The sequence below is a fragment of the Protopterus annectens genome, chromosome 3.part0, assembly GCF_019279795.1.
Source record: "Protopterus annectens isolate FY-2018-M chromosome 3.part0, PAN1.0, whole genome shotgun sequence".
Lineage (NCBI taxonomy): Eukaryota > Metazoa > Chordata > Ceratodontiformes > Protopteridae > Protopterus > Protopterus annectens.
The window spans coordinates 479,217,833-479,244,131 of NC_056731.1; the positions used below are offsets into that span (position 1 = coordinate 479,217,833).

A 26,299-nucleotide genomic window follows, 5' to 3' on the forward strand; every position below is an offset into this window, starting at 1 on the left:
ATGTCTGCATCTTCCAAAGTGAGTACTGCTTCCAGTGAGTGAAGTTTCATGTTAAGACCCCTAGCATTCAGCAGCATAATGTTGAGGTTGTTTTTAGATGCAGTTTTTACACTGTGGAATTTTGTCCTTGAGACACTACCAACAAAAGGCACTATGGGGTGGCAAGTACCTTAGGCAGTAGCTGAAATCCCAGGGATGACAGATGACTAGCTAGGCCAAAGCATCAAGGTCTGTTGATCGTGTCACCCCCTTAGAATAATCCTTCTCGCATGTCCTCTTCAGTGATCTAACATTTCAGTTCCCCAGTTGTTGTAGTAGCCCCTTCAGTTTTCCTGAGAGCTGCCTGTGTGGGATCAGGTCTGCCAGTGTTCATCTGTCAAGTTTTTTGTAAACTGGCCATACAAATGAATTATGCTTGACTGACCGCTATGTTTGGTGTGACTCTATGTAGGTGCTGCCATAGAGAATGATGTCCTCTAGGAGGGAAACTAGCACTTCCCTGTTAGTATCTCTGATTTTCCCAGTCTACTACTTTTGGGCAGGCAGACCTATAGAAATTATTTTTTTTTCCTGACCCCCCCCCCCCCAAACACACACCCTTGTAGATGGGTAGTACTCATACTGTCTTCCATTTCTGAAGCAGTTATGCACTGGACAATGATCTCTTGAGGTCCTCTTTCCTGGGTCTGTCAACACACAAGCAGATTCCTAAGAAAGTTGTGAACCAGCCAGCCTCATTGTTGTGCATTATCCTCCCTCACTGTTATCCATTTCTCTCTAAATGTCCTCTTGTTCTAGCCTGGTGTCTGTCAATTGTTCTACCCACTCTTTCCTGCCTTCTTCCGAGCTTGGCGTCTACCCTTGCTTTTTCTTCTTAAGAGATATGAGAAGTATTTATAGGAGAATTAGTTTTGCCAGGTTCATGTTTTCTGTTATACACCTAAACACCTTCATTATTCTTCTTCATCCATTTTGGCAACATTCTTTTGACTTTTGGCTTTGCTTTCCTCCTCTCTTTTGTTACCCATGTACTTGTCTCATAGATTCATAGGAGATTTACTAGGCTAATGGCTCTAGACCCCTTACACACCTAGCCAGTTTTAACACAGTTTTCTATCCCTAGAAGAAAGATAACAAGGATCAACAAGTGTGGTTTTGACATATTTTACAGACTAAAAAGAAATCTGCCCCAGATGGCTCAAGCTTGTGTAACGTAACACAAACCCAAACAAAAAACATAAGCAAAAGTGGAGTCACTGAATCCTTTGCATGAACCTTTAATACCACAGGTTAAGTGCTTTCAGCCAAAAACTTCGGCCTTCTTCAGAACAAACAACTCGATGAATGCAACCCTCTTATATAAAATGGTTAGAAATCTTAACCAATCACATCTCAATTCCAATTAATTTTTGTGTCTTTCGGCTTTTCCTGGTTGGGGGTCGCCACAGCGGAACTCCTGTCTGCTAATGATTGGTAGCTGATTTTTACGTGCCGAGTTACCAGCCCTGACGCACAATTCCAGTTAATAAATTATAAAAAAAATTTACCTAAAACCATTCACTTAAAAAATTCACATAAACAATTCAAGTAAAAAAGGGGGGGGCAACCACATAGCATAGTACTTAAATAAAATGTTAACATAAAACATTTAAAATGTACATTCTATTTGCATTTGTTATAATATTCCTTTCTTTTTAGGACTGCTTTGTAATTAACTCCATTGTTCAAACCTGGTGGCCTACATGCATCCAACGAAATCTTAAATTCCCTATAATCAAATTCCCCATCTCTGTCTCTATTAAAATCCTGGAAAACATGATCAATAACCCCAAAGCAAAATTTAACTCCATTCTTGTTACCTGCACATGTAAGGGTGTGCTTGTAAAGGGCATTATCCAGGTTATTTTTTCTGATGGCATAATAATGTTCATATATTCTATTTTTTAATTGCCTGTTGGTCTTTCCAGTATAGAAAGAAAAACAGACCGAACATTTAGCCATGTATACCAGTGGTATATGTCTATGGTGTTAAAGGTTCATGCAAAGGATTCAGTAACTCCACTTTTTCTTGTGTTTTTATTTGGATATTTTACAGACTGCCTGTATCTATAAGGGACATGGGCTCCACCCAAGGAGTGAATTTTCAATTTCCTGTCTTTTGGCCTAGATTGCAATTAGAGACCAGTTTGCAAAATGATCAAGGTCTTCACCTCCCATGCCGAAGGTGCAAGGTTCGATCCTGACCTCCGAACAATGCCTGTTTATAGAGTTTGCATGTTCTCCATGTGTGACTTTGAGGTTCCTCCCACCTCCAAAAAACATGATGAGTGTTTATATCACAAACTCACCAGTGAATGGACCTGTGTCCATTATCTTCAAGATAAGAAAACAAGGATCACAGACTGCCCTGCATGGCATGACTAGCCCCTTGACGGTGTAAAATATGTCTGTAGATGATTGTGATATTGACTAATATTGCCAAATAGGCATGGGTATTTGATGGTGATAAGTAGGTTGAGGATCCCACCTACTCCAGGGACCCATGCTAAAGGTGGGAGGGGTTTATGTGCCCCTGTTGGTCTGCAGTACAGGTCAGCTGCCCTACGTCATTATGCTATTGGCAGGCTGGTGTCCAGTTGCCCAGCCTGGGTTACCTGGGATAGCTCTGTTGAGCACAAGCTGAAGGTAAAACAAATCAACCTGCCAAACATGAACTAAGAATTGCTACACTCATTGTTGGTTCACTGACTGGACACAGCTTGGAAAAGGATGACATGATGGTACTGAGGAGGCTGGACATCCTATGTATCTACGAGATAAGGTGGAAGGGCAATGCAACAAAAACACTTGGCTTAGAATCCAGAGTCTACTACTCTGGAGGAGGACAGGCTAGAAATAGTGTGGGAATTCTGGTGAGACAGAGGCTTCAGAAACCTGTGAGAGATATCATCAGGGTTATTGACAGATTCATGGCATCAGACTTGGCTGTAATGAAAGGATGTTTATCCTTAATCTCAGTCTGTACCCCACAGCAGGGTTGCGATAGTGAGGAAAAGAGTGCATTCATACATGAAATAAAACAGGACAACATGAATTGGTGTTGATCATGGGTGACTTAAATGCACATATGGGGACATATAGAACAGAATATGAGGACTGCCAGGGTCCACATGGATGGGGCAGCAGAAATAAAAAAGGAGAGGCCATTCTAGACTTCAGTTTGGTAAATGGCTTGATAGTAGCCAGCACAGTCACAAGATCACATACAACAGTGACCAATATGCAACTCAGGTAGACTTACTGCTAGTAAGGAAACGGCAGTTGGGTAGAATCAGTGATTGCAAAGTTATCCCCAGTGAAACAGTGGGCTCGCGCATAATCCACTGCTTACCACAATCGGCTAAAAGCAATGGTTAGAGAAGGCTGTAAGGTCAACAAGAGACCAGGCTGATGACCTGGAAATTGACTGGAGAGAGGGTGCAACAGTTCAAGGAATTACTGAGGGCTCTAGCACCCCAAGAAGAGAAGGAAATAGGTGGAGTTGAATGGCAGAGCCTCAAAACAGCATGTGTGAGGACTAGAGAACAGATATATATGTGGCCGAGCCAGGTATGGAAATAAGGTATGTACATAAGAAAAGCTGTTGGTGGAATGCAGAAGTCTAGAAAGTCATCAAAAGAAAGGGCGTGCAGGAAAAAGTGGAAGATAGAAAAGATAAACCAGGCTAGGAAGGAATACTGGCTGGCTAACAAAGAAAGGAGCTGCAATAGCAAACAACAGGGCATCGGAGGCTGGCTACCAGCGTCTGTCAAGTGACTCAGTAGTTGGAACACAGAAACTATATTAGGTTGCAAGACAAAGATAGATACCGTTCATAAGGGATGCCAGCAACAACCTGCTCACCAGTCCAAAGGACATCAAAGGCAGATGGAAGGAGTTCTTCCAGCAGCTTTCGAATGAAGAAACCCCACAGAAGCTGTACTGCTCCAGACACAGCCTACAATGAGAGAAAAAAAGGAGCCCACCCTAGAAGAAGTAAGAATACGACTAAGGAAAATGAAGTCAGATAAAGCAGCAGGCTCAAATGACATCGCAGCAGATATGATAAAGATACTGGGTGAGATAGTGGAGAAATGGCTCCTGAGGGTACTCATAACGGTATGGAGAGAAAGACATATCCCAGATAACTGGAGAATAAACATACCCATGCCAGTGTGCAATATCAAAGGGGACATCCACAACAGTGGGCAGTACAGAAGTACCAAACTCCAGTCACATTGCATGAAAGTTCTGGAGAGGGTAATTGATAAATGGATATGCACAATAGTAGAAAGTGAGGTGGGAGATGAGCAGTTTGGATTCAGATCAGGATTCAGCACACCTGACCCAATGTTTGCATTGAGACAGATGAGAAGAAGCTAAAGATGAGGGGAAAAAGTCCAACTGGGCATTCCTAGACTTGCAGTAAGCATATCAGAAGGTCCCAAGAAAGCTGATTTTGGGCAGTACTGGAGTGGTTCGAATTCCTAGAAACATTGGTAGAATTAGTGCAGGCTAGGTACTAGCACCAATGACTCAAGTGTGATCAGTGTTTGGTCTCACAGGGGGGTTTCCAATGGGAGTGATTGTGCACAAGGGTTCAGCTCTGAGCCCACTGGTGATAATACTGGTGATGGACTACTTTAGCAAACAGATCAACAAGTTGCTGTGGCAGATGATGTGGTATTACAGGCAGACTCAGGGCAAGAACTTCAGCAAAGGGTAGGGGAATGGAATACAAAACTGAAGGCACATGGGGTGAAACTGAATACAGATAAGTCTGTTGTAATGACTGCAAATGGGGGAAGACAGAAGAAGCTGAGACTTAAGATAGAAAGGAAGACAGGTTAATAGCTTCAGGTGTCTAGGAGGGATGGTTAAGGAGAAGGGAAGTCTGAATGAAGAGGTCAAAGCTAGAATCAGAGGGTCTTCAACCAACTGGCATAGAATGTCAGGTATAGTACAAGACAGAAGACTTCCAATGAAGCTGAAAAGTAAGGTGTACAAAACACTGGTCTGACCAGTACTACTGTATGGTACAGAAGCCTGGGCAGTAAAGACAGAGCAGATGAGAAAGCTGGAAATAAAGTGCCTGAGAAGGGTGGTAGCATGCACACTGTGGGACAGACAAAGAAATGAGGACATTGGAGCAGAAACCAAAGTAGCACTCCAATTACAGAATTGATCAGAAAGAACAGATTATGGTGGTTTGGGTAAGTGCAGAAAAACAGAGGACAATCTGGAGAAGAAGACTTGGAACAGACTGGGAAGAGGATAAGAGGTACCTGGTGAGAACATGCCAAAGAGTACATTGAACTTGATTATTGGTCTGATGAGGGCCAAGTAATGTGGTACAATCACATTTCTTTAGATCTGGATGCTGTGCCCTTACTTATAACTTTTTGCCACATACAAGGACTTCCTTACCACTGTGGACACATAGTGGTCAAAGGTCAGATTACTATCTGTCTGAGTAGCCAGATGTCCTATTCTCATGTTGCAGTATTCATGACTGTAGGGAGGTTGCTGCTTGCAGCACCGGACGTCCGGTCAGTATACCAAAGTCTTAGGAGCAGGGGTAAGTGCGATGTTGCTTGTCAGGGCCAGAAACTGACTTCGGCTATGAAAGTGATGTCTGCACATACTCCCTTCAGAACTTTTCTGCAGCAGTGATCTGCGGACCTCCGATCACCAGGTCCAGGAAACAGTTCGCTCATTTGCTTCAGCCATCTGATGCAGATGAGTACCCTGTTGGGTTTTTTTGTTACCTTTCTTATAGCTTTTCAAACGTACATGTCAGCTGTGAAGGGGTAGTGTGCTTGTGGAAGACAAATTCCACATAAGGACATGCATCATAAGTGCTTATTCTGTTTAGATGAAGGCCACGACCATACGTCTTGCGACATCTGCAAGTCTTTTGTACCAAAAACGCTTTGCAGCAGTCTGGCTGCCTTAAAACTTTATTTAGAAAACCAGAGGCTCCGGTGTCTAGCACTAGGCATTGAGGGTGAGGTAGGTACCTTCGACGAGCTGCCTCAGAAGAAGGCCAAGAAAGTTAGGCCTGATGCCCATGCTGCACCTCAGGAGTCTGGAGCGACTCGAGGCGGATGTTAGCCCAGGGTCCCATCGGACGCTTGTTTCACAGCTAGAACCGGGAACCATTGTGGTTTGGTGGAAACGTAGAGTATGTCCACTGAGGTTGATCAGATATCAGCCCCTGATGGCGAGGGGGAACCACGGCCTGTGACGTCGGAGGGGCCTGCTCCAGTCTTTCCATCCTCCCAGGCATCAGCTTCTAAACCAAAGCATCCTTCTACTCCTGTAAAGAGGAAACAGAAATTAAAACATAGAGAAGCAGAACCAGCTCCTGGATGGGAAGTTTTTTCCTAAAATCTTTTCAGAGCCTTCCAGGCCCTCCAGTCTAAGGTACCATAACCAGCTCCTGCACCTGTGCAGGCCCTAAAGGATTCAGAAGAACTCTCTTCCTCTGAATCACTGACTTATTGTTCTCAGATTGAATCCCTCAAGGACTTCATTACCCCATGAGGAGGAGGAGGACACTACTAGGCCTGAATCTCCAGGGGAAGAATTCTCCTTTGGGGACACCATTTCTGTTATGAGAGAACATTTGAAATGGCAGGCCTAAGATGTTTCAGAAACAAAAAAAGAGATATTTTGAATTACTGCAGATGGACCAGCCCTCTACATCTGCAGTCCCTCCCCTTCTCTCAGCCTTTCATGATGCCTTTCTGGCAGCATCCCAGGCCCCTAATTCTCAGCCCCCAGCTTCCAAACCTCCAGATAGGCTTTATAAAGTTCCTCAGGATACACAGTTCTTATTCAAGAACCCCCCTGCAGACCCCGCTGTCATAGCAGTGTCAGCAGAGAAGTCATCCAGACAGCTGCCTTCCACCTCTCTGTTTCCCACTACCAAGGGCAGCATATTTATGGATAGACTAGGGAAGAAAGTCTATACTTCTTCCACTCTAGCCATCAGAGCCCTAAATTATCAAACTCACATGGCTAAGTTTGTTTTAGATACCCTATCCAAAGCCTCTGCACTTATACTAGATGTGCCAGACTCTCCTACTAAGTCACAATTCTCTGCCCTGCTCTGTACCACCTCTCAGGTGACCAGATACTCTATCAAGTGAAGTTTTGATGTGGCAGAGGCATCTTCCAAATCTGCAGCCTCTGGTTCTGTCCTGAGAAGATATTCTTGGGTGAGGCTCCAGCCCCTTCCCATGGATGTCCAAACCAAATTGCTGGATGCACCACTTGATAATAAGGCCCTTTTTGGTGCAGTTTTTGCAGAGCTCCTTAAATCCCTACAGGAAAAGGTCGAGGAGTTGCACAATGTAAAACATTTGCTAGTCTCCCCTATTCCTAGGTACCATAGGAACTATCCTCAAAGGACCACATTTGTTAGGAGGCAGTCATCTCAGTCTAATGCCCCACAAGCTAAGGGACTGAGACAAACTAGGAAACGCTCCACTCTTAGACCATCTTCCTTTTCCTTTCGGAGGCAGCTTGACCCCAGACAGAGCCCCTCCACTGTGACTCAAACCTGTTACCCATCTCCACTCCCTTATCCATCCACCTCACCCTTTCCCTACCCTTCTGGTGGAAAATAGCCTCAGAGGCTTGGGTCCTCTCCATCATTCTAAAAGGATACTATATGACTTGGAGAACACTTCCTCCTTTCAGAGGATACCCCAACCTCCTACAAGTCAGCTTCATCTTTTCATCCCAATTCTGGATCAGGTCTAAGCTCAGGGCACCATAGAAAGAGTACCTCCAGAACAGACAGACAAGGGTTTTTGCTACAGGATGTTTTTGGTCCCAAGAAAAGATGGGCCTTGGAGACCAATTCTGTATTTGAGTGTCCTCAATCTATTGCTCAAGGTGCCTACCTTCAAAATGCTCACCTTGCATCACCTCCTACCCCACCAAGCCTTCATGGTATCCCTGGATCTGAAGGATGCCTACATTCATATTCCTGTTCACCCCAGCTACAGGAAATTCCTGTGCTTTTCCATGGGTTCCTTGCATTTTCAATTTTCTGCATTGCCATTTGGGCTCTCCACAGCCCCCAGAGAATTCACAAAGTGCCTCGTTCCAGTTATTGTCCACTGCAGAGAGCAGGGCATTCAAATATACCCATACCTGTACAACCTCTTGATACTTCACCATGGTGTCCAAAACCCTAGCAAGCCTAGGGTTCACTGTGGACCAGGAAAAATCTCACTAACACCCACCCAAGACCTGCTTTTTTAGGGTGCAGGATAATAACAGACCAGATGGCAGTCTTCATTCCTTGCCAGAATGTAGAAGCCATCGCCCATTACCTCCAAACACTATTCTCTTTCCAAACCTTATCAGCCAGGGAATTCCTGATGGTCCTATGCCACATGGCATCCTTGATACCCATGCTTTCCTTAGCAAGGCTGCATATGAGGAAGTTTCAGTGGGTGCTGAAGAGTCGGTGGAACCAACATTCCCACCCTCTGGATATTCCCCTACCTCTCCTTCCATGCCTGAAGAAAGAGCTGGGATGGTGGATTGCAGCCATATGCCTCAATCAGGGTGTATCTTTGCAGATCCCTCCACCCTCACAACAAATCTTCACAGATGCTTCAGACCTGGGTTGAGGAGCAGTTTTGCAAAACCATAACAAACAAAACAAAGTTCAGGGAGAGTGGTCCTCCCTCAGGCAAAGGGACCACATCAATATCAAAGAGATGAGGGTCATTCTTCTAGCATTGCAATCATTCCACCAAATTCTCCTACCAGGTACCTTGAAAGTTGTCACAGACAATGTAACTGTCCTGTGGTATATCAACAAGCGGAGGGACAAGGTCATACCTGTTCTGCAGCCTGGCAATTCAGATTTGGTCCCTAGCAGTGAAACTTCATATTCACTTGCAAGCAGTGTATATTCCTTCTGCAAAGAATGTGATGGTGGACACCCTCAGCAGAACCCCTGCATCCACAAATGAATAGATACTTCACAGGGAGGTGTTTTTGGAGTTTATTCACAGGTGGGGTATTCCTCAGGCAGATCTGTTTGCCTCCTCCCAGAACAGGCAGATGCCTCTGTTTTGCACAAGGGATCCACATCCACAGGCTTGGAAGGTTGACGCCTTCTCTTTTTCTTGGGTGGGGAGGTATCTTTATGCCTGTCCCCCCTTCACAACAATTCAAAATGTTCCTCTGAAGATTCAGAGGGACAAACCAAAAATCCTGCTGGTGACTCCTTTTTGGCCAAGACAGCATTGGTTTCCCCTACTTCACCTACTAGCCAAGAGCAATCACCACAGGTTACCCCACCGATTCAACCTACTCACACAAGACAGGGGGTCTCTCATACACCCTCAAGTGCTCAACCTCAGACTCATTCTATGGGTGATAGAGTTCTGATCCCCTTCAGACACCTATATTCAGAGGACATAGCAGGAGGCCAGGAAACCTCATACCAGGAGAAATTGTGTCATAATGGAATGTTTCATAATGGAAAAGATTCGCCAGGTGGTGTCAAAAGAAGAACCGAGACCCCTTTCTTATTCCTGTACCTATAGTCCTTTCTTACTTTTGTGAGCTTGTACATTCAGGACTGACTTACTCTTCTGTTAAGGTACAATTGTCAGACATTTCCGCCCGTCTCCCCTTGGAATCCAGATTAGAGGTAAAACTGTTCTTAAGAGGGGTCCTCCATATCAGACCCCCTTGTAAACCGGTAACGCTTTCATGGGACCTTAATTTTGTTCTTGAAAAACTCACACTACCTCCAGTTGAACTACCACACTGAGCCTCACTGAAGCTATGTATGTGGAAAATAGTTCTGCTGGTAGCCCTCACATCTGCCAGGAGGGTCTCAGAAATTCAAGCCCTGATGACTAAACCCCCCTTACCTCATCTTCCATAAGGACAGGGTCTCCCTCAGAACTAACCCTTCCTTCATGCCTAAAGTGGTCGAGGAGCTGTCCTTGAATCAGACCATTAACCTGCCTGTTTTTTCCTCTCAAAATCAAAATTCCTCTGAAACAGCCCTACATTCCTTGGATGTTCATAGACTACTTAGGTATTACCTGGAAAAGACAAAATCCATTAGAAAGTCTAACCAGATGTTTGTCTCCTTTCACCCAAGGGCCTTGGGGAAGGCAGTCTCTAAACTGACTATATCATCATGGATTTCTAAAGCTATCTCTGTTTGTTATTCCTTTCATGGAAAGGATTTAACTGCCAATGTGAGAGAGCATTCTACTGGGGCAGCTGCTTCTACAGTAGCCTTTTTTCAGGGAGGTAGACTATGCTTCCATACTGGAAGTGGCCACTTGGTCTTCAGTCCATACCTTTACCTAGCACTACAAGCTAGACTTGGTCTCTAGAGCCAGAACTGGGTTTGCTAGGTCAGTCTTACAGGCTCTCATAGACCAAGCCCCTCAACCTACCTCCCAGGTTCATGCCTAAAGCTTGGGTACTCTCCTTGCAGTTACGAATACTGCAACATGAGAATAGAAGGATGTAGAATAGTTGTGTAAGAACTTACCATAACCTTAGATGTCCTTCTCTTCCATGTTGCAGTACTCAGTTCCCCCCTCCATCCCCCTCTTATTCTGTTTTTCCATCTGGAGTGATTTCCCTACTTTCTCTCCATCCAGATAGGGCACTGCAACAGGCACATACCTTTATTAGGTTCCTTTTGGCATGGTGGCTTATGTCGGTCTAAAATTCTTCCTTTTCTTTGCTTCCCAGCAAATTCTCTGCTGTATGCGGCAGTCATTTCTGAAGGGGGTACTGTATTCATCACTTATATAGCCAATGTCTGTTTATGGTCCTGACAAGCAACGTCACACGTAACTCTGCTCCTAAGACTTTGGTGTACTGTCCAGATGTCCGGTGCTACAGGCGGTAACATCCCTACAGTTATGAATACTGCAACATGGAAGAGAAAGTTTTCTAAGGTTATGGTAAGTTCTTACATAACTATTCTATCTCTCGCCACTGGTTCCGCTCTTGGGGGAGATGCTATCAATGTTGTAATTTGCAGAGATGTCCGATTTCCTAAAGGGTATATTATGCACTTCTTCACATTTAGTTTGAGGCCATGCCTCTGAAATCAATCTTTAATCTGCATGTAGGATATCAACATAATTTGGGAAGTCACTGACTCCCCCCCCCCCCCCCCCCCATCTTGCAGTCACCAGCAAACTTGGTTAGCCAAAGGCCATCTACATTTGCCTTGACATTTGGGAAGTATATCTCAAACAGGAGGGGGGCCCAGCACTGAGTCCTGTGGTACTCCACTGGTGACTGGCCTGTTGCTGGATGTGGATTCCCCTACTCTAATAACATGTCCTTTCCATGAGCCATTTGGTTATCATTCTGGGAATGTGGAGTTTTATGCCCAGTTTTGTGAGTTTATACATAATACCCGAGTAGGATATTGTGTCAGATGCCTTGGCCAGATCAGTGTTGGCGGTATGCACTGACTTACCCTCATCCATGGTCTTGGTGACCTTCTCAAAGAAGTCCATCAAGTTGAGCAGGCAGGATCTGCCCTTGATGAAGATCCGAGGGGTCTGTCGATAATGTCATCCCAGGCAAACTAGTACAGGAACCCCTTCAAATGACATCAGTCACCAAGCCAGTTGTTGAAGTCAGTCATTTTTTGTTTGTATCTTGGTGAGGGTAGAATGCTGCTCAGTGTGAGGCTCATACCCACCTGCAACACATATTCAGAGAGGTCTATCATGTTTCTCTTCATATAGTCCAGAGAGGTACTTCTCAGGTCATTCACACCTACATGGACTATAACGGAGTCATACTGGTACTTGTGGTTGAGTGACCTGAGTGCCTGCATGATCTAGCAAATCCTAGGCCATGACAGGCAATTGCCTAGACCCCTATCTTTATCCAACCCGGTGGGATGGAGTCTCTTGTGACCAAGATTTTTTTTATGTGTGGTGCTTCGCCTTAGGGGCTTGCTTGTGGAGACAATAGTGTGTATTTTAATGTGTAGTGGTTGGTGTTGACTTGGTTTTGTTTGCATGTGGTTTATGATAGCAGTGTACTGGAGGCCTCTGAGGTTTTGGTAAATTACTTGTTAGTACCTCTACATATGTGGTTTCATGTGTCAAGACCTTATTTAGTGAAGAAATTGTGTATGTGCTGACAACCTGTTTGTCATTTGATCTGTCAGTATATGAATGTTGTGTCTCAGTTTTCCTAGTGTAACTACATCTATCACATACTGTGCGTCTTTGTTTCAGAATTAAATGGTTGTCAGTATACATGAGTCAATTACTACATTGCCTTAGGATGCCCTTGTCCGCCAGGCTGGCCACAGAGGTAGCAGGAAAATGCCTCTCCATGGTGTCAGATTTTTTACTGTGGTTTTAACCAAGAAGAAGAGTGGGTAGATTTAACTGAACTGGGATGACAGCACACAGGCGAAGAATGGGTGCTGCATTCAGTGTGAACTGTAGCTATCCAACAAAGACAGTGCTGCTCTGTGTGCACCTCACATGCTCCTAGAACAGCAGGGGGACTGGGGAAGGTTGTAGAGAGAGTTATTCTAAGAGAAATTTTAACTTGAAATTGTTTGGGTCTGTACAGGACACTGCTAACCACCATTGCATGGAGAGTAGCCTAGCGCAAACACTGGGCTTATATAGAATCAGAAAAACAAGTTTTAGAACAGCAAGGCCTACAGACCAATCAGGAAAACACACAATAAGGTTTCAGCTAACAGCCTGCAACTCGGAAAGGTTTACTACAGCACACTTCTGCTTCCAGAGTGCAGTCAGAAAACCCTCTTAATGTAAAAATGCTGGTTTTAGAGCTCAAGTGCAGGGAAACCGCATAATCTAGATACTAGAATCCTGTAAAGCTAGCAGACACAATGTAATCAGCAGTGGAAACAGTTCAGCTTTGAAAGACTACTAAAGTGCGAGAAATTTAACAAATAATACAGGATTCTTTTGAAATACAGTAAAAATCTCATTCCATCATCCCTTTCCACCATCCTGCCTTTCCATTTCCAGCTCTTGTATACTCTTATCTTTTGCTGTAATCACTAGCTTCACATTCTTATCTATTCAGTGACCATTTCCTCTTTTTTCCTTTGTGTCCCTCAAATCCATATCCTTAACCCTTTTAATTTTCCTCTAGGTCCCATCACTGGCCTTTTCCACAACTCACCATGGTGTTCCCTAAAATTTTTCTTCATTATTTCTCTGTATTCGTGGCCTTTTCTACTCTAAGCCACATAGTACCCTGATCACTGCTGCTGCCCTCTCCAGGACTATATTCAGAATTATGTCCTTTCTGCTACAGTCTCAAAACACATGGCTGAATCCTGACATTCGAAGAGTTGTCATCTCTTGAGCTCTCTTTATCTTGAGTTCAATATTGCTTTTATTGTGGATCAAAGACCACAGAGCTGTTAAACCTTTACTCTTAAGTATATTAAATAGATAACATAATTTGCCATTTATGAATATATAATTAGCTGTAGACATAAGATTGTAAAGCACCAACCTAGCCTGGAAGTCCTTCATTTTGGTAATTTTCATTTGATAATTTTTCTTAAGGTTTACTTTAGTTTGTGATTATGAACAAAGTATAATATTGTATTCCAGTATTGGCATCTGTAGTATTGCAAGCTCTAAGTAAGAAATTGATGAATTTATTTGTTTTGGTTTGTATTTCACATTTCATTTGAAGCCTAGAATTAAGAGACTCAAATGCTTTAACTGGTATACAACAGCCAGGTTCTGTTGGTTAAGTGCTGTTGAGATCACTGTTCATTATTACCAACAAGCATAATTTTTACTATGTATGCTCATTGTAATTTCCCTTAGGTAACTATATTGGCAGTGATATAATCTCTAGTATAAAAATTACAAATTTTGCAGTCATGAGAATATTTTTATATCCAGCAGTTATTGTTTCTAGGAAGTGAACAAAAAAAAGTGGTTAAATAAATTTTGACCTTGTGTCATTCCCAACAGTATCCCCCTTGAACAAGATGAAATTAGATCTTGGCAGATTCAGATCTCCAGTGAATGTAATCTTTTTCCTCCTTTATATTCTGTCTCTCATCCTTCTCCGATGATGTGTTTAATTGCAATTACCACTGTGTTGATGCAGCAATATCGCCATCCTCTAGTCCTTTTCTTCCTACCCAATTGTTTCTTTCGTCATCCTTCCTTGATGTGTCTGGTGGTAAGTAATGATGTGGTGATCCATTCCTCTGCATTAACTATCTGGGCACTTATGCTTGGTCTTGATATTATCCTGTTCCTCTCCCCTTTCAGGAATTAGTGTTCCTACGACTGCCTGGTATCAGATTTGATATCCTCATTTATATAGATCAGTACTCCATCTGTATCCTTCTTTCCCTCCCCGTCATTCCTGAACATTTGGTATCACTGTTTGCATCTCCCCCATCTTTTTTTGCCAAAACACATTGCATTGTATAGTACTACAATTCTTCCATGCTGCAAGGCATCCGGTTTTGTTTCTCTGTTGTGTTCTGTCCATTTTTTCATTCTGTTTACTACCTGAGTGCCAATCCACTCTTCTCTGAGCCCTTATTCCCTGTTACAACTATGTTTAAAGGAACAGTCATTGAGACTTACTTTTCAAGCCCATACCTGAGCTTCACTGTTAAATCTGTGATAAAATGGAGCATGTTCCTGGCATAGAGCTAGTATCTTTGCCAGACCTCTCCCAATCCCTTTTCTTCCATGTACACTACCACAGCCAGTCAATGCACTTGTTAATTATCTTCTTCCTTAGAGTGCTGGCTTCTGGCACAAATAGCACTTCTGAGAATGCCTCCCCTGTCTCTTTATCTAGGCATTTCTCTGGACCTTCTGAACTCTTGCTTGCTGCCATTCCAACAGTCTCATCTGATTTGTGATTATTGCCTACATACACCAGTGCACTTCCCTTTAGAGATCAGCTTGGTCACCTCCTCATTGTAATCTGGTCTACCTAGCCTTCTATGCACTGTGCAGTCACCAAAACTGGCTTCTTTATCCCATGATAGGCTCTCATCTGCTTTGCTTTCAGCCCCATGGCAATCTTCCTTGCTTTCAGCCCCATGGCAATCTTCCTTCTGACTGCAGTCCCCCCAATTCCAACACTTCTTTCCCCTCTCCCTCTGTGTAACGCAGTAGTTTCCTTGTTCTTTCCTCCAGTGCTGTTGCTGCAAGCCCTGTCCTCTAGCTGACTAGCTGAGTCCCCCATCCTTACTTCTCTCCTTTTCTTGCTATCTTCTCACTTATTCTTGCTTGTAGGTATGGCCACCTCTCCATCCACTTCCTCACTAGTCAGTGTTGTATGCATCTCTCATACTTTTGGTTCTTTCTGTTTGTCATCTCTTTCAGGCTTCTTCTACGTCTTTCCCTTCATCTTCCTGTGTGTGGACCTCGTTCATACACATCTAATAATCTTTGTCCATGTCATACTGTTCTTTGCATTTTCTCCTGCCTTTTCCCACTCTGTTCTTTTTTGGTCTACTTTTCCCTCTTCTTCAGTCTGCTCTGTATTTTCCTATACGATTAGGCCACTCTACTACTATCTCTAGCTCCCATAGTCTTCTCCGAAGAGTATCTGTTAGAGGCTCATTAGTAATTACTAAGTTTGCAGTCATAAAAGGCCAGTTCTCCCATGTGGTACTTTCTATATGCTGTTTCCCTCAGTTAAAAGGTCATTACTGCAGACCTCCAGCATACTTTAGTTACCCATCCAATCGTCTAGGTTGTTTGAGAAGGTAACTAAGGATTGATGTTCTTCGTGCTTCACTGTTGCAGTCATTACATTTGGGTAATCTGCTGGCAGGTTGCCCTCAGTCGGCCTGAATTCGAAAGTCTTGGGTCCTGTGTCGGTTGCTGTCTTCTCTTCCATGACGTCAGGTCGTCAGGGGTATAAACATGCAGCCAACTCCATTTTCTTTAGTCTTTCTTGCTGTGCGGTGCCCAAAGCAGAAGCATTTCGCAAGTGCCAGTCAGCCGACTACTGAAATATTCGAGTTTGAGTTTCAGAACCAAAGTCTTCACTAAAGCTAAGTACCCCATTGGGGAAACTTTTTTTGTTGCTCCTTACCAATGTCAGGAAAAAGTTAATAATTGTATTACTTGTGGGAAGCAAGTATTTCCATTTATACTGTATTCTTGCCTAGGCCCTGATCACAACGTGCCTGGCTGTCGGTTTTGTGCTAGATTTAACCAACGCACTATTAAGCATCGGTATATTTTTGCATCAAAGTATTTTGGAAACAGATTTAACTACACAGAAATGTCGTCCGATAGCAATCCGACTACCGGAGTACATAAAAAAACACAAAGAAAAGGACACAGAAAGGCAGTCGAAATCCAAAACCGACAACGAAGCTTCTCCTAAGCCAGTCGCCGGTTCTCAGTGAGGCGCCTTCGCAGCCCCTGATACCTGCTACCTTTGAGTCGCAGGCCTCTACCGACACCCACGTGGAGTCTGGCATGCCGCAAGATACTCAAGGTATTGGACCGACAGATGTATCTCCCTTGGATGGGTCCGGAGCCGCTGAGCAGGCACCGGCTTCTGAGGGTGTATTCAGACCTCAACATTTGTATATCAAATCGATAGCTGCAAAACCAAACACAAAAGCAACTTCTAAAACTAAAAAACTGATGCATGAGCCACGTGCACAGGCCTCTATGCCTAAAAAACAGTTGATCAAAATGGCTGAAGACCTCATTACCTTGATCAGGGGTACCCATCCCCCTCCAGATAAGAGGCCTAGGCAAGTCACTGATTATGAATCTTCAGATCAGGTTTCTATTTCTTCTGATTCCTCTTCTGATCAGAAATTATCTATGCCTCCTTATGAGGATTGTGATGCAGAGGAGTCTATACCATCTGCATCTCCTCGTGAGGATTATTCATTTGGAGAAACCTTGCATACTTTGAGGGAGCATTTTCACTGGGAGAGTCAAAACTTCTCAGAATCAAAAAAGAGGTTCAGGGATTTCCTTCTCCCTCAGCACAGGCCTTTAGCCATTCCCCCTGCTTTAGACATTGTGGATGATGTGTTTTCGGAGTCAAGCTTGACCCCTGACTCCTTACCTCCGGCTCCCAGTAAGCCTGACAGATATTACAGGGTCCCTGACTCACATACATTTTTATTTAGAAACCCTGCTGCTGATCCTGAAACTATTTCACAGGGTCCAAAGGGAGTTAAGGCCTCAACAGCAAAAAATCCTACCCCCTCTGACACAGATTCAAGGGCACTGGACAGATGGGGAAAAAAGGTTTATACATCTGCAACCTTGGCAATCAGGGCCTTAAACATCAATTTAAGTACCAACAACATGTTATGGGATTGCTAAAACAGAAAATGATGTTAATTTCAGAGTGTGCAGAAAATAAAGAATTGCAGGAACTATTGCATGCAGCTGAACAGGTTGGAAAGCATACTTTGCAATGTGGTTTTGACTCCTTAGAGGACTCCTGCAGGGTTGCAGTTACTGGATCCGTGATTAGGAGGCATGGCTGGTTAAAGAAACAGAATTTGCCTGATCATGTTAAAGCTAAATTGCTAGATGCACCTTTACAGCATGATTCTCTGTTTGGTATTAAGGCAGAAGAGGTTTTGAAGAAAATGGAAGACACAGCTAAGTCTATGCAAACTGTTAAAGACTTCTTACAATTGCAGCCACCTAGATTCAGTAGACACTGGCCTACAAAAAATTGGTCCTTTATTGTGTCAGACAGAGCTCAAAGGGGCAAATCCAGACGCCCTAAGGGTTCCAGATACCAGGCGCAAGATTCATACAGGTCAAAGCAATGGGGCGCTTCTACCTCCAAATCTGGAGGAGGTAAAGCGCAAACCTACAGAAAACAATCCCAATGACTTCCCTCTGCCTACACCAAGCACTTATCTTTTGGCAGCACCCTTAGGGGGAAGTTAGCACTTTTTGCTCAAAATTGGCAGTTAATCACCCAGGACAAGTGGGTACTAAACATAGTATCACAGGGATACAGATTCCATTTCCACACTCTTCCAATGGCAAACGGTTGGCCAGATCTGCCAAAAAATCAATGGGCAGAGGCACAAAAACAAGTTAACGTCCCTCATGGATAATGGGGGCCATTCAGCCAGTACCAGAACAGGAAAAAGGACAAGGTTTCTACTCAAGACTGTTCTTGGTACCCAAAAAGGACAAGGCCTGGCGGCCAATACTGGATTTATCGATTTGAACACATGCCTGGACATTCCAAAATTCAAAATGCTGACTTTACAGCAGCTTCTGCCCATGCTGGGCAAGAATGCTTGGCTGGTGACATTAGACTTAAAAGAGGCATACCTGCATGTCCCAATAAGAGAATCTTGCAGAAGATACCTTAGATTCAAGGTTGGCTTAATGCATTACCAATTCTCTGCACTGCCCTTTGGCTTATCTACTGTGCCCAGGGTCTTTACAAAGTGCCTGGCACCAGTAATTTCATTTTGCAGGCAAAGAAGTATACAAATATATCCTTACTTAGATGACTGTCTCATTCAAGCAAAGAACAAGGACATTCTTCTTCGACACCTGGCGTTTGTGAAAAGGCTTCTAACAGGCCTAGGGTACACAATAAACGAAAAGAAATCACAACTGGTACCCTCTCAAAAGATAACATTCCTGGGTGCAAGCTTGAATACAACTGCCCAGATGGCTTACCTCATGCCAGACAAGCAAAGGCAACTGACTACTTACTTCAAACTGATGGCAACAAAAACCCAGTTATCTGCAAGACAAATTCTCCAGGCTTTGGGCTTCATGGCATCCTGCATCCTACTGATTCCATATGCAAGACTGCATATGAGGAAACTGCAATGGTACCTGAAAAGTTTATGGAGTCAACATTCACACAGTCTAGGAACAATGATTCCTCTCATAGATTCATAGATTAGTACTAAGCTAACTGCTCTTGCGAGCCATTTTAAGCCTAGCCAATTATCCCTTGGGAGACTCAAACCCTGCACCTTGTGTTTGTAAGGCAAACACCTCAACTATTAGGCCACCCTCCCAACAGGAGTCTCTATGGTGGGCAAAGGCATGTCACCAAAACATGGGACGGGCCTTCACTCTCCCCCTTGCCAGCCTTAACAACAGACGCATCGGATTATGCCTGGGGGGCCCACATGGCAGGAAGATGCATTCAGGGCATATGGACCCCAAAACAAATGCATCTACATATCAACCAGAAAGAGATGCTAGCTGTTCAATACCCTAACAGCCTTCAAGGACTTAATTCATCCAGGACAACTACTGATAAAGACGGACAACACCACAGTCATGTGGTATATAAACAAGCAAGGGGGCACACACTCATACCCCTTTTGCAGATTAGCCATGGCACTGTGGGACACAGCTTTGACCTACCAAATACATCTTCAAGCTCAATTCCTGCCAGGAAAACAAAATACACTGGCAGACGATTTAAGCAGAAACCTTATGAATCCTCACGAGTGGAAACTAAATCCACAAATCTTCAGCATGATAACAGAGAAATGGGGGAGCCCAGACATAGATCTATTTGCCTCTCCTCAAAATTATCAATTGAAAAAGTTCTGCACAAGGACTTATCACAGGCAAGCATGGAAAGTGGACGCCGTATCCTTCAGTTGGAAAAACCTTTCAGTTTACGCCTTTCCTCCTCTGCCTCTTCTCCCCAAGGTCCTCCTAAAAGCCAGACAAGAGAAACCAAAGATGATACTAATTGCCCCAGACTGGCCCCACCAGTACTGGTACCCCATCCTAAGGAACTTGTCTCAATACCCAGCTTGGACCTTACCTCAAAGACCTCAACTTCTGTACCAGCAAAACAATCAGATCCTGCACAATCAACTGCAGACACTGAATCTGGCAGCATGGTTGATCATGTAGTTATACAAACAACACCTCTCAGTAAAGCTGTGATGGATGTCATTTTGGAAGCCAGAAGGCCTAGTACGAGAAAATCTTATGCTGACAAATGGAAGAGATTCTGTGCTTGGAATCAAGCACAATGAACTGATACAGCAGAACCAAATATTCCTCAGATATTACAATACTTAACTGAGATGCTTGACAAATCCATGCCTCTGCCATTTCGGCTCATTACAATACAGAGCCACCAATCTTTTCTCATCCCTTACTAAAGCAGTATCTTAGAGGAGCCAAAAATTTAAGGCCTCCTAGAAGATCACCACTACCTGCATGGGACCTCAATTATGTGCTGGAAAAGCTCACGCTGCCTCCATTTGAACCAGCTACTACCGCTGATATAAAGTTCTTATCATGGAAAACAGCTCTGCTACTAGCAATTACTTCAGCAAGAAGGGTTTCAGAGCTACAGGCCCGCATGGCTGTAGAGCCTTTTATCATATTTTACCCAGACAGGGTGTCTCTGAGGACAAATCCTACGTTTATGCCTAAGGTGGTTTCCAGTGTGGCTCCTAACCAAACAATTCATCTGCCAACTTTTTATCCAAATCCGCAGAACAAAGGGGAGAGAATTCTGCATTCCTTGGACGTACACTGACAGCTAAGATTCTACTTGAGCAGGACTAAAGCTCTAAGAGCAATTACTAGTGTCATATGCTGCAGGATCAGAAGGAAAGGCTATTTCAAAGCAGATAATTTCAAAGTGGATAAGCCACTGCATCCGTTTCTGCTACTTACACCATGGTAAACCTGTGCCCATGGGCATTAGGTCTCATTCCACCAGAGCTGCAGCTACTTCCACAGCCTTTCTCAGAGGAGTACCAACCAAAGACATTCTAGAGGCTGCTACTTGGAGTTCTGTTCACACCTTTACAAAGCATTATCATTTGCCTCTCTACTCTAAGTCCAGGGCAGGCTTTGCCACTGCAGTGCTGCAGGGCAGCCTCCCAACCATAGCTTTGGGATTCTACCCAAATGTTAATGACTGCAGCAGTGAAACACGAAGAACATAGTACAGTTGTGTACACTTAACATAAATGTAGATGTTCGAGTGTATTCACTGTTTGCAGTCCAGGTTACCCTCCCGCCATCCCCCTGTCATTCTGGAGTTTATCTTTCCTTCTCTGTCTTCTACAGCCTATGTGGTGTATTTGCTTGTAGATGAAGGTAAAGTTTATTTTGATGCATATATATATATATATATATATATATATATATCTTTTTTTTGCTATCTTTTTGGAGGCACCTGACATCGGGGGCAAGAAAAACTAAAGAAAATGGCGTTGGCTGCATGTTGTATACCCCTGACGTCATGGAAGAGAAGATAGCAACCGATGCAGGACCCAAGACTTTGGAATTCAGGCCGACTGAGGGCAATCTGCCAGCAGATTACTCAAATGTAATGACTGCAACAGTGAATACACTTGAACATCTACATTTATGGTAAGTGTACACATCTGTACTTTCTAAGAGAGCGTATTCCAAAGACAGGTGACAGGATGGGTCAGAACTAATTACACCGAAAGGTGTTAATTCTACAGTGCAGGTTAAGGTCTTTAGAATGGGTATTTGTTTTATGAAGGTGATGGAAGTTGAAAAGGGCAAGGTCTTTCATTGCAGAATGAACTAAACAGAGATCTTCGCCTCAGCAGTCTGTATGATATGGAGTACATGGAAAGAGCTTTTAACTCATCAGATTAGCTTAGTTTGATTCAACCAGAAATTCTTTATCTGGAGTCTTTCAAGGTGAGCAAGGTACTTAGATAAGTACATCACAAAGAGGGCACTGTATTCCAGGATAGGTCTATTAAGTGAAGAACGTAGTAAGAAAAAGAGATGAGACCCTTGATCTGGGTGGGATATCTCAACAGATGGTCAAAAGCAAGCTTGCTGTCAATGTAGGTACATAAGTTTCAGATTACTGTCTTTTTTTATGAGGTAAGAGGAGGTAGTGGTAGCAGTGCCATTGATAAGTATACTACATTTTTTTTTATCATTTACAATGATAATTTGACTGACACAACAGGCGTTTGTCTGCTTGAGGTCCTGCAGGAGAATCTGAGTGTCAGTAGGGGATTTGACAGCTCTCCAGCAAACGCCATACCCTTTGCCACCACAGAGCTTCCTGAGGAAAATAATTACTTGCCACATGTTGGAACACCCCCCCCCCCCCCCCAGTTTGATCTAGCTTGTACTGCTCCTTTCACATTGTCTGATTTTTGTATTTTTCTTTTCTTTTAAATTTTAGAATTTCTTCTCAGTTTGTCATTTACTTGGTATGAAAATGCCATGCATCTTAGTAGGTAATTGAGTAGGAAGAAGGCAGTTTTCTGTTAGTTGTATTTTCAGTTTCATAATGGAGTTGCAAATAAAACACTATTTTTTTTTGTTTCTCTCCATAAAATGCTATAAAGATGAGAATCTGCTGTCAGTCCAGCAATGTTATTTAAAAAAGTATAAGACAGTAGAAGGTACTAGGAAGTTGTGTCCACTCTGATTTTGCTCTTTTTTCTGATGTTAATGACTCAACAATAAAAAAATATTTTTTTATTTGTCCTAGATACCTAAAGACAACACTGATGCAATAGTCAGCAAAGCAATCGATTTGTGGCATAAACATTGTGGTACACCAATGCCGTCTATATAGGAACCCAGATTTCTTCCTTTATAAAAGGACCATCATGGTAAATAGAATTATTTTCTGTTTGCTATGGGAGAGGGGGAGGGTGTGTCCTGAAATTGCCAGTGTTGCCAGTACCTGTCTTTGCAAAACAGAATTTCTATTGTTTCTGTTATCCATTCTATTTAGACGCATTTTGGGGTCTATACTTAAATGTCTCAAAGATCACTGTCCTTTGCCAGAATTCTACAGATTTGATATCATTTGGAAAGCATTGTTTGTGTTCCACTGGGTTCAACTTGCTTCCTTGCATGAAGTATTGGTTACAGAATTGCACTTGTTCATTGTATTATTCACTGTTGCTGTCTTGATCTGTGGGATACTTTGCCTGCAGGTAGCTCATGGTTGGCCCAGCTTCCAGAGCTGTATGTTCCCTCAGTGGCTTTGACCTACTCCTGACCACTGTAATGTAAGGACATCAGCCAATGCCATATTTATATCTTGGAATACGTTGTGGTATAGTAGTAAGAGGTTCAGAAACATCATCAGTCCATCAGTTAGCCTGCTTCCAGAGGGAACAAACGTGATGTTTCTTGTTTCTGTATTTTTTTTTTTGTATTTTCTCACATGTATTATAGTGACTGTGATTCAGAAAGTTTTGTAAAAGTGAATAACTGTATGAATTTCATTCATACTGTCTTTTCTGTTTTGGCCTACAGCACTACATCAATACCCATGCACATTTTAATGCCTTCACCCCAAGGAAAATCAGAAGACAAGCTATGTCTCTCCAGACGTTCACATCACAAAAGAGAGCATGTGTCTGATGCAGGGGTATCAGCAAATGCTTCTGGGAACCTGCACCAAAGTACAAGAACCTCGGTAAACACTATGGAGAGATTCAATGGGAAACAGAGGAGTGTCTTTCAGATATCATAGGTTGTTTAACTCTAGAGACACAGAATACAGTAAGTTGATTTTGCAGCACCATACCTCACCTCATCTTCAGAGTTGTTTTTTTTTTTTGCCAAGGTCTCAGGCACAGACACTCTACAGGCATCTGTGCTGTGTTTGCATACATGTCCTCCCAGACTGAAGACACCAACAGAATGGCCATCACTGAGGCTTCCTTGAGAGTCCCAGCACTATTACAGTCGTGGCTGTCTGCAAGGAGGTTCCTGGAGAACTAGTGGAGGTATTGGTCATCCACCTGCAAATCAAGGTCTCTACCATAGGTTCCCATGAGAAACTGAGGTGTAAAGCACCATAAACTAAACTAGTAATTGCCAGCTTGCCTCGCCCTGGGTTGATTGGAACCTCAATCCTATTTATCTCATATGCTGCTTCTCACCAATTATTGCAGCTGACTCAGGATTTCATGACTTTTCTCAAGTCCAAGCAACCAGCTTTGGAAATCCCAGATGTGTCAAAGGTCCCTTACAAGAAAAGAAGGGTGGAGCTTTCTTAGAGGATTCAGACAACCAAGACTAACACAGATAAACTGGTGTATGTCAGGCATTTATCTTGACTTCCTATCTATGACTCTGATAGAGAACACCTTATCTGCTGCTTCACTTCCATAGGATTTTTTCCTTTGGGGCACCCTTTGTAAAATGAAGGAGGATTTTCAATACAAATCTAACAGGCCAGGCTCAGATATAGCACTTTCATTGGTCTGCTAGCACCCATGGCACCTCCAGTTCCTTTATGTCATGGATCTCCTGGAAGATGCATTTATTAATACATCTTTGGAGCTTGATCCCACCCACCCCCATCCAACACTCCAAGGAAGCTCAACCATTTCTACACAGTCAAGGATTATCATCATTTTTATATAAGAACCATCCAGCTGATTTAACAGTAGCATTAGTGGATTCCATCTATGGATCCTCTACAGATGTATCCAGGAACCCCATTCCCAATGATAGGGAGAATAGGGCACTTTTAAGATTTGGAAAAAGGTTTACACATTTGATCTATCTTTCAGAGCTTTAAACTGCCAGACCCACATGTTAACTTACCAGCAAACCATGCTGGAATAGATAAAAGTTAGAGCAGAGAAGACCTTGGCCAAGGATCTGAAGCAGGAGATGCTTAAAATGCATGACCTCTCAAGTCAGGTTGCCAGCCACTCCAGTAAATGTGGTTATGATGCTGCAGATAGGTTTTGCAAGGTAGCAGCAACAGGGTTTATAATTCAGAGATGTGTCTGACTGAGGATCCCCTGACAGGCCAAGTGAAGGTGGAGCTCCACGACGTTCTTTGAATAAGGAACCCTGCTGAAGGTGTCTTCAGAAGATTGTAGAAAAACAAAATGGTACAGTAAGTCAGTCAAGTCATTCCATGGCACCAAAACCTTGCAGAAATTACCATACCAAGTTGTAGTTATGACATTAAAAAGTCTGATAAAGGATAGAAGGTCAGATTTAGAAAAGACTGACAGGCTACATCAAAGGAAAGGCCTGGGGACCAGCAAGATTGTGACTCATTGAAGGAACAGGTACAATTCCTCCTCTGCACATAAAACTCCCCCCAACCTACCCTTCCCCTCCTTTTGTCTTTCCTCCCCTCTAAGGATAGGAGAATGTCTGGCATTATTTGTAGAAAAGTGGGTAAATTTAGCAAGGATACTGACTGCAGTTTGGAAGCAGACCAAAATTTGGAAGCATCCCATCCCTTCCAAAGGACCAAGTAATGTTCATACTTCAACCATTGGGATGAACTTAATTCCTTGTATGGTGGTGTTTTTAGGCATTTGAACTTTCCATAACAGGGTTAGATTAAGATTTTTTTCCCTGTACAAGCATCTTCTAGCTTCATGATTTGAGCAGTTATCCTATTAACTTTCCCGTTATTTGATATCCTCAGTGTTATGTACCTAATGGCTTTTGCCACCTGTAACTTTAAAGAAGCGGCGGGGACTGGGAAACATCACATTTTTAAGTTGTAAGTTATAATTATTGTTAATTTTTTTTCTGATTGCATTTTACCCCCATCCATGCCAACCACCAAGCATTCTCCCTCTTCCAGAGGAGCCATTACATAGGCAGCTTTCTTTTTAAGTTCTAATTCCTCTTCATGGGGAGGAGATAATGCAACCCACTTCACCACAGGGACCACTATGCTTCTTAATGCAGATGCATACTTCAGTGCAGCTCCTAAAGAAGGTTACTCTGGCCCTGGCTTGGAGAGCTAAACACATACCTCAAATTCCATTACCCCTTATTCTTTCTCCCCAGAGGATAAGCAGACACATCTTTACAACATCAGCTACAGCAGACTTTAGTGTCACTAACTGAACATAGAGTATCCTAGGTCTTAGTCATTGTGTGTGTGTGTGTGTGTGTGTGTGTGTATTTACTTATTTATTCTTTATTGACTGGGTTAGTCCAACTGGGCCAGTAGACTGTTGTCAGGGGGAGCCTAGAAGAAATTCATACTGACTAAAGGAAATTTTGCCAGAGCACCAGGGAACTTCCCCACCTCTTTTCCTGTAGGTGAGGCTGAAGGGCTGCTGCAGGAAGAGAGGGGGGAGATGGAGAGGATATATGTATTAAGGAGATGGAAAAATACAAAAAATGGAAATTCTGCAAATTTTGCTTCATTTGTAGATGTTATAAATACTGTGGAGGTAGATTTTACACAGTCAGAAATTATCAATGTTCTTCCATATCATTGT

The 26,299-nt window shown here is 43.2% G+C and overlaps 1 protein-coding gene across 2 annotated transcripts in view; it reads left to right on the forward strand.

The window, feature by feature from the left end:
• The window catches only part of TBC1D7 (TBC1 domain family member 7), a 1,434,943-nt gene that overhangs the window by 1,319,882 nt on the left and 88,762 nt on the right, over positions 1–26,299 (forward strand). Inside the window, exons 7-8 of one of the 2 annotated variants that reach the window (XM_044064903.1) lie at positions 22,561–22,684; positions 23,340–23,523. In XM_044064903.1, the coding sequence (XP_043920838.1) occupies positions 22,561–22,647 (87 nt within the window). In that variant the 3' untranslated portion in view covers positions 22,648–22,684; positions 23,340–23,523. Of the gene's footprint in view, positions 1–22,560; positions 22,685–23,339; positions 23,524–26,299 lie in introns of those variants that run through there. The other variant, XM_044064902.1, reaches the window with a different exon arrangement.